At 39.9% G+C, this 9748-nt stretch overlaps 1 protein-coding gene across 2 annotated transcripts in view; it reads left to right on the top strand.

Moving 5' to 3' along the window:
• The first annotated feature begins 8645 nt into the window (after positions 1-8645).
• Positions 8646-9748, top strand: part of cpxm2 (carboxypeptidase X (M14 family), member 2) — a 140450-nt gene continuing 139347 nt past the window's right edge. Inside the window, exon 1 of one of the 2 annotated variants that reach the window (XM_034194302.1) lies at positions 8646-9196. In XM_034194302.1, the coding sequence (XP_034050193.1) occupies positions 8920-9196 (277 nt within the window). In that variant the 5' untranslated portion in view covers positions 8646-8919. The remainder of the gene's footprint in view (positions 9197-9748) is intronic. The other variant, XM_034194301.1, reaches the window with a different exon arrangement.

Raw genomic sequence — 9748 nt, 5'->3', positions numbered from 1 at the left:
CTGAGAGCGCTGCACGACGTCTCGCTCCATGGGAAGTCCTTAAAGCGACAGTATCACCTCAAAATCTCTCATCAGCCGTTAAAGTTTTCACCGAAAACCAGCTTAATTTTTCAAACCGTGTCCACTTCGATGTGTCTCACAGGTTTAGAAAAGATTTTGATCAAACAAAGCGCCAGTCTCTCAGCAACTTCTCAGACAAAGGAATTCCAACAAGAGGCTGGACGACTCCTCCCACAAGGAGTGCTCACAGGCGAATGACGTCACCGACAGGCGTGGAAAAACTCACGCATGCGCATGAGGGTTCAAGCATGTCTGACGTAAAAACATATGAATGAAATCCATATAGTTTTTGAAAAAAATAAAAAGGACCTATACTTTATGGACAGCCCTCGTATATATATATATATATATATATATATATATATTTGTTCAATTATATAAAACTGTTGCTGAAAGTTTGTTATTTTTATACCAGTATGTGTTGCACGGTGAAAGGTTGTATATATATATTGTTCAATTTCATAAAAGTGTTGCTGAACGTTTTAAGTTGCTTTAATTTAAATTTTGAATACCAGCATGTTGCACTGTGGAAGTTTGTTTCAGCTGAGTCTCTGAACATGTTCAAAGTTTGTACTGGTAAAATCTACCTCAACATCCTGAGGATTTGTGCCTCAAAAGAAAATAAAGGTGAATTTGATGGATACCCACGAGTTTGTGTTGATTATCGTATACATGTTTGTATTTATACAAGAAGTGCAGGGTGTTCTCCATATTATTTAACATATATTTAAATGTAATGTATTGTACCATATATTAAACATTATAAATGTACATATATTTCATGTGTTTCCATATAATGTTACATATATTTACAATATATTCCACCATATATTGTGTATATATATTAACAAATATTTAATGTATGTTTCCATATAATTTTCCACACATGCATAATACATTTACCATATATTGAACATATATGTGACAATATATTTTTACATAAAATAACAATACATTTGCCCATATAAATTGCAATACATGATGGCTGATATTTATAAACATAAAATTACATATATTTTGGGATATATAAACACATATATATTCATGCTAAATATATTGTAATATATGGAAAGCGGCAATCATTTGTATATTTTACAATATATTGCAATATATTTTGTGAATATATAATATGGTGTGTAATATATGTATCAACAATATATTAATCCATGTATTTACAATATATAATGTATTGGAGGTAATAATGTATTGAAATATATTTCAATATATTAAAGAAAATATATTGGTAAATATATTTTCTTTTCGTAAGGGTTGGTGTGACTTCGACGAGAATTATTAAAAACCCAGAAATTGCTTCCCATTTCACAGTTCCAAAAACAAGCAAAGCTAAGGCTAACATGCTAACTGTCGCTCGGATGTTTGATTAATGCATATTTTTCGTGGCTGGAAGGTTGGTTTTCATAAAGGTTGGTGTTAAAAATTATAACTACTGTATTGTCTCAGTATTGCACCATCAGTGGAGATAAAGTCACCAAGCTAACTGCTAATTAGTGTAAACCTGGCACTAACAAATAATATGAAAATTTTACTCAATACAAACACTGGAACACAATCTTTTTACGTGGCCTGTTTCTACAGTCAACCACACAGCAAGTCATATTATCTCTGATATTTGTAATAAAATGCTGAGACAGGATAAACATGGTCAAGTCCACAGCAGCTAGCAGCCACTGCTAGCGTGCCCTTAATAATCTCACAGGCACAGAGCTGTCACTCAAAGCTACTACACATCAATTATTCATAACTTTATGGCTCAAAATATCTTAAACTGATGACTTATGAAACAAAATTCACCCTGTACATTTGTCATGAATGGGGAAAGTAGCTATAGCTTTTTTTTGCACCAGGCTGTAAACATGTTTCTGCTGTAGAGTTGGACACTTTGAATTGAAACAAATAATGTGGTATCCTTGTCACCATGACTGGAGCATTTTTATATTTTGGTCCATGTGTAATCATTAATTGATCCCTACCTAGCTATAGAGCTCAGAGCTCTGCATGGTCAGGCTCCCCCTTATATTAGAGACTTGCTGTGTCCATACACTCCCTCTTGGAGCCTGAGGTCATTAGACCTGAACCTCCTTGTGGTCCATCGTACCCGTTACAGGACCATTTGGATTTGCTTTTTATTGCAGTGATTGTATGTGTTTTTCTGTATTTAATGTATTTTATTTTTAACTACCTTTTTTGTGCAGCGCTTTGTGGCTTCCTCTGTCTGCTTACCTACGATAGCTACTTTTCAAGCAAGGACAGCATACATTATTACGTAGGATATAGTATACTGAAAATGGACTTTAAGTGTTGTCGAGCTTCTCTGTGCCAATTACACTGCATCCAGAAAGTACTCACAGCGGTTTACTTTTTCCACATTTTGTTATGTACAGCTACTCACAACAGCCCATAATGACACCATGAAAAAGTTTTTTTTCCCAAAATTTTCAAATGTATTAAAAATTTAAAAACTAAGAAATTTCGTGTACATAAGTATTCACACCCTTTGCTCCGTACTTTGTTGATGCAACTTTGGCAGGGATTACAGCCTCAAGTCTTCTTGAATATGAGGCCATGAGCTTGGTGCACCTATCTTTGGGCAGTTTTGCCCATTCTTCTTTGCAGCACCTCTCAAATTCCTTCAGGTTGGATGGGGAACATCGGTGCACAGCCATTTTCAGATCTCTCCAGAGATGTTCAATTGAATTCAGGTCTGGGCTCTGGGTGGGCCACTCAGGGACATTCACAGAGTTGTCCTGAAGCCAGTCCTTTGATATCTTAGCTGTGTGCTTAGGATCATTGTCCTCCTGAAAGATGAAGCGTTGCCGCAGTCTGAGGTCAAGAGCACTCTGGAGCAGGTTTTCATCCAGGATGTCTCTGCACATTGCTGCATTCATCTTTTTCCTCAATCCTGACTAGTCTCCCAGTTCCTGCTGCTGAAAAACATCCCCACATCATGATGCTACCACCACCATGCTTCACTGTAGGGATGGTGCCTGGTTTCTGCTAAACGTGACGTCTAGCATTCATGTCAAGGAGTTCAGTCTCTCTCATCAGACCAGAAAATTTTGTTTCTCATGGTCTGATAGTCCTTCAGGTGCCTTTTGGGAAACACCAGGTGGGCTGCCATGTGCCTTTTACTAAGGAGTGGCTTCCGTCTGGCCACTCTATCATACAGGCCTGGTGGATTGCTGAGGTGTCCTTCTGGAAGGTTCGCTTCTCTCCACAGAGGAATGCTGGAGCTCTGACAGAGTGACCATCGAGTTATTGGTCACCTCCATGGCTAAGGCCCTTCTCTCCTGATCGCACAGTTTAGACAGGTGACCAGCTCTGGGAAGCGTCCTGGTAGACCCAAACATCTTACATTTACTGATGATGAAGGCCACTTTATTCATTGGGACCTTCAAAGCTGTAGAAATATTTCTGTAGTCTTACCCAGATTTGTGCCTCAAGACAATCCTGTCTCAGAGGTCTACAGCAATTCCTTTGACTTTATACTTGGTTTGTGCTCTAACATGCACTGTCAACATGTGGGACCTTATATGTAGACAGGTGTGTGCCTTTCCAAATCACATCCAGTGAACTGAATTTACCCCAGGTGGACTCCAATTAAGCTGTGAAAACATCTCAAGAATGATCAGTGGAAACAGGATACACCTGAGTTCAACTTTGAGCTTCAGGGCAAAGTCTGTGAATACATGTGATTTCTGAGTTTGTTTGTTTGGTTTTTCTTTAATAAATTTACAAAAATCCCCCCCAACCCCCCAAAAATAAACACATTGTCATTATGGGGTATTGTGTGTAGAAGTTTGAGAAAAAAAAAAGAATTTCATCCATTTTTTAAAAAGTGCAGTACTGTGAGTAGTTTATGCTGTAGGTCAAAATTGACTGTGGTTTCCATGGACTACCTGATCAGTCTTCCTGTCCAGAGTGGGAGGACATGGGGATTTTTAAATAATGCACTTCAAGAGACATTGTTTTAACAACTGAGTGGACTCCAAGCGAGCCCACCACTCTGTAAATACCATTTGTGAGGTTTTATAACCACTGTTTCAGAGGAAAATGCAATATATGAGTACTTCTTCAGTACCAAATAAGGTAAAGCATGATATTTTCTTACACTGCGAGCTCAGTTAAAATACACACACACACACACACACACACACACAAAAAACAGAATATCCTCCAGCAAAAATGTAGCTCCCTTATTTATTGATACAGAGACATTTTGAGCCCTACCAAGAAGTAGTCGGGTGTGGTTCTTCATCTTTCGCATTTTGAGAAAGCAACATTGGTCAACATTACACCCAGTGAGTGTAACTTGACACATTCTCGAGAGGTATGTGTTTCTCAGAATGCTAAATATGGAGAACCACACCCTATGTTTTCCAGGTTAGGCTCAAAACTTTTCAATCGTCCCTCGTGAAAACATCTTTTTTCTTTTTCTTCGGCATTATCATTGACTGTGTCTCAATTCAGGTGCCACATCCTTCTAAGGTCGCACTCAATGACGACATACGTACGTCACTGTAGCCAGAATACACTGTTGCATTTCGAAGACTCCTTGGAGAGCAGCCAACCAAGTCACAGCCTTCTTTCTCCTAAAAAAGAACGATACAACAAATGTGTCACAGCCCAAACACTTCCAAGAGCCAATGTGCCATTTTTTCCCTTCAAGACAAAATCATTTATACATTTAAAAATCAAAATTACAATTTGAACTTCATATGTACAATCAATTTCAATCAATTTTATTTATATAGCGCCAAATCACAACAAACAGTTGCCCCAAGGCACCTTATATTGTAAGGCAAGGCCATACAATAATTACGTAAAAACCCCAACAGTCAAAACGACCCCCTGTGAGCAAGCACTTGGCGACAGTGGGAAGGAAAAACTCCCTTTTAACAGGAAGAAACCTCCAGCAGAACCAGGCTCAGGGAGGGGCAGTCTTCTGCTGGGACTGGTTGGGGCTGAGGGAGAGAACCAGGAAAAAGACATGCTGTGGAGGGGAGCAGAGATCAATCACTAATGATTAAATGCAGAGTGGTGCATACAGAGCAAAAAGAGAAAGAAACACTCAGTGCATCATGGGAACCCCCCAGCAGTCTAAGTCTATAGCAGCATAACTAAGGGATGGTTCAGGGTCACCTGATCCAGCCCTAACTATAAGCTTTAGCAAAAAGGAAAGTTTTAAGCCTAATCTTAAAAGTAGAGAGGGTGTCTGTCTCCCTGATCTGAATTGGGAGCTGGTTCCACAGGAGAGGAGCCTGAAAGCTGAAGGCTCTGCCTCCCATTCTACTCTTACAAACCCTAGGAACTACAAGTAAGCCTGCAGTCTGAGAGCGAAGTGCTCTATTGGGGTGATATGGTACTATGAGGTCCCTAAGATAAGATGGGACCTGATTATTCAAAACCTTATAAGTAAGAAGAATAATTTTAAATTCTATTCTAGAATTAACAGGAAGCCAATGAAGAGAGGCCAATATGGGTGAGATATGCTCTCTCCTTCTAGTCCCCGTTAGTACTCTAGCTGCAGCATTTTGAATTAACTGAAGGATTTTCAGGGAACGTTTAGGACAACCTGATAATAATGAATTACAATAGTCCAGCCTAGAGGAAATAAATGCGTGAATTAGTTTTTCAGCATCACTCTGAGACAAGACCTTTCTAATTTTAGAGATATTGCATAAATGCAAAAAAGCAGTCATAAATAAGTAATCGTAAGTATGAGAAAGGACCACGATGAAGTACCACGGCAGCACGGTGGATTAGTGGTTAGCACTGTTGCCTCACAGCATGGTTCGATTCCCATCTGTGGCCTTTCTGTGTGGAGTTTGCATGTTCTCCTCGTGTTTGTATGGTGGGTTCCCTCCTGGTGCTCTGGTTTCATTCAAAGACATGCAGGTTAGGTGAATTGGAAAACTTTAAATTGTCCAGGTCTCCCTTGCAAAATAGGGACTTACCTGGTTAAATAAAAAAAAGTATTGAAAAATTATTTCTAAGCTACATGTCATGCCTACTATGCTAGTTTGCAGCTAAACAGGGCGTTCTGTGAAAAATATGCCAAGTGAACGTGTATGAAGGAGTCAGCTGTGGGTTTAATTTCACTTTGTGGAGTGCCAGAACTAATGCAACCGCTCAATTTAGTCTTTCCAGCAAAAAACTCTCAAACCATGCATAGTTTATCATTTTCTCAGGCAACAATTAAAATTACCTGAATATATACAGTTTTTGAAGCAAAATGGTAACTCAAAGTATGTTTTTAAGCATATTATAAATCTGATTGTTTACAATTGAGGGACTCAGCTAATGCTAATGGTCGCGTTATGTGACACCTGTTAGTATCGTACCGCATTATGTGACACATTATGAGTTATGCAATCAGTGGCGGCGCCAGGAATTTTTTGTTGGGGGGGGCTGAGGGGAGCTGGGGTAAAAGTTGGAGGGGCTCCACAAAATGTCGTCAAAATGAACAATATATAGTAAACTGCTTTATAAATACCAAAGTAGTGTTTTAGTCACCCGTGCGCCTCTAAAATGTGATATCAGTGCACACACTTTGTGATCCACAAACACAAAATTCTGATTTGTAACTTGTGTGTGAGTTTTTACAAATAAATGTTTATTTGCAAAACAGAAAATTTTGTTTGTGAAGGGTGATTCAACATTGGTGGATCACCGAACACACACATTCTTCACTTTGCTCAGTTACACAATATTGAGACATTCTCGGTGCAAAACTGCAGTTGAGATCCACAAATATGTCAGTCGCTGTTCACATTATTGTCAGAATTATTGGGGGGGCTGAGGCTCATTATTGGGCGGGCGTAAGCCCCCTAAGCCCCCCCTTGGCACCGCCACTGTATGCAATGCTGGGTGGGGTTATTTGAGAGCATGATTCTCCTTCTTCTTCTAATTCTTCTTATTATTATTGTAGTGGGATGAAGGTCGTGATTGAAAAGACGTTCCCGCTAGCTTGGCTAACAGGGGGAATTCCCCTTTGGCTGACCTGGTAGAGGAATGGTCTTTAGTGCGAGCCGTCCGGGTTCGATCCCACCGCCGTCCCAGCTACAACGGTCCTACAGACACAATCTGGTGTCACAAACAGGATGTGGGTAGTCACAGAACATGCTTAAATGCACCTGTGACTTCGGAATGAAGTCAAAAATGGGAGGGAGATATGTAGCGGGATGAAGGTCCCGGGTCGTGATTGAAAAGACGTTCCCACTAGCTTGGCTAACGGGGGAATTCCCCTTTGGCTGACCTGGTAGAGGAAGGGTCTTTAGTGCGAGCTGTCCAGGTTCGATCTCACCACCGTCCCGGCCACAAAGGTCCTATGGTCACATTATTATCAATAATAATAATAATAATAATAATATTTATGTGGCACTTTCTAGAAATCAAAATGTAATCCAATCCAATCCAATCCACTTTATTTATATAGCACATTTAACAACAAAAATGTTCCAAAGTGCTGCACATACAGTAGAATCATGATAGATAAAACCCCAATAGTCAAGAAATAAATTAAAAATAAGAAAATTAACAATAAAATAATAAATAAATAATAAAACAAATAAATACATACAGCATAAAAAAGATAAAACCAATAAAATCTACCAAAATAAAAACAAAACCAATAAAACAGAGGACCACACAACTCACGCAGTGTTAAAAACCAGAGAATAAAAGTGGGTCTTCAGACGAGACTTAAACCACTCCACTGTGGGGGCTGTTCGGACATGGAGGGGCAGAGCGTTTCAAAGTCTGGGGCCAGCCACAGAGAAAATAGAAAATACAACTAAATTTTGTGATGTCTGCTGCACTTTGTAGACAATTTACACGTTGGCTTAGTGGCTACTACTGTTGTCTCACTGCGAGAAGTTCCCAGTTTGTTTCCCACGTGATCCTTTTTGTGTGGATTTTGCATGTTCTCCTTGTATATTCGCGGGTTCCCTCCGAGTTGTTCTGATTTCCTCCCACTTCCAAAGCCATACATGGTAAGGTAAAGTGACACGTGCAAATTTAAAACCTTTGGGCAAATGTACAGGCAAAACAACAGAGAAACTGCACAACTAATAAAAAAGGACAGAGTCAGGATGGAGTCTGGTCTCCATTAGGGGGAGCTATTGTCCCCACTCCTTTGGAGTGTTGGATTGCCGTCGTCCTGGTTGTCATTTCATCAAGTTTTGGTTCCTGGACAGAGTTGCATAGCGAGGAAACATTACATTTTAAATCATGCAAGCATATCCAAATAAATGGAAAAATAAATCCATCTTATGTTATGCGAACGGTGTGAAGTTACTAGCTATGTGTGGGTGCTATGGAAACGAGGGGTCCGGATCAGAGATTGAAGGTGGTGGTTAAAAAAAGTGAGGTTAACAACATGAAATGTTTAATGTCATATTTCAGTTTTGTGGTAGGGATAAGGTGGGGCAACTGAAACTCTTGGGGATGGGTACAGATGCATCGAGCACCACCTTAGAACTGCCTTTTGTTCTGTGTGGGAATAACTTGGACTGGATTCACACTATAATAAAAAGGCTTTGAGCATTAGTCACCTGTCAGCATCTAAAGAAGACGAGCATTTACTGTCTGGCCGCTCTGCTCCTCTCTGTTGTTCTCCCTCCCTCCCTCCCTCCCTGCATTTTTCCCAGGCTGAGGCGTCCATGGACCCTCTGGCTCTGCTGCTTTCGTCAGTGACTTGGAGCGCTCTGAGAACTTTGTGAACTGTTGGAGTCGGAAGGGAGAGAAAAGGAAGCAGTAGATGGGACGCAGCCTGGCAGAAGCAGCAGGCTCCTCTGGAGACGGCATCAGAACTCTCATCTGGAAACAATCCCCCGGGTCATGATCAGGCAGCGCCTCAACCTTTTCACCTTTTTGGCTCTGCTGGAACTCCTTGTGGGACTTGCAGACCTCACTTATGGCTTTGCTGGTGAGGATGAGGATTACTACATACAGGAACTGCTGACAAGAGAACAGTACAACCAGGTCCAACAAGAAGAGAAGGTTATGGCCTCGATACCTGACAGGCATGAGCACCAGAGCCAAACCCCCACAGAGAATCTGCCAAAGGGAACGGGCAGCGGCAGACAGACGGATAAAAACGCTGATGCAAAATCAGGTAAAACTACTCAAAGATTTCAGCAGGGTAACTTAAAGGGGTCGTACTATGTGGTTTGTCAGGTATCTTAAAAAACAATATTAAGGTTTGGAGCAAAAACATACAACTCATAAACATGGAGGTGATGCATCCCAAAATCATCAGGTTTTAAAATTCTAAAAAAAAAAAAGACCTTACACACTGCAAAAACTGTCCCTCTCAAAATAAGCCAAATAATCCAAAATCTACTCAGAAAATCTGCCAATGGGGTAAGAAAAATGTACTTGGTTAGAATTCTCAAAACTAGCAAAAATGTCTAGGCACTGAATAATCACAATGTGCCTTAAAACTACACAAAATTCTTATTTTAAGATGAGCCTCTTATTTTAAAATAAGGAAAATTATCTTTTTCCTTTGCTTGGATGATTTGAAATCCATTGCCTTTCCTTGTTACTGGTTAAATACAGCTTGATCTTAGCTGGAAACAAACTTATTCAGAAAAAGGGAGATACATCTTCCCAAAATAAGACATTTTTTCTTATGTAAAAAATGCTTGACAAGATTATTTTCCTA

This window comes from Thalassophryne amazonica, chromosome 18, assembly GCF_902500255.1.
Source record: "Thalassophryne amazonica chromosome 18, fThaAma1.1, whole genome shotgun sequence".
Lineage (NCBI taxonomy): Eukaryota > Metazoa > Chordata > Actinopteri > Batrachoidiformes > Batrachoididae > Thalassophryne > Thalassophryne amazonica.
Note: the sequence above shows the minus strand (reverse complement) of the source record. Positions and strands in the feature narration are given on the sequence as shown.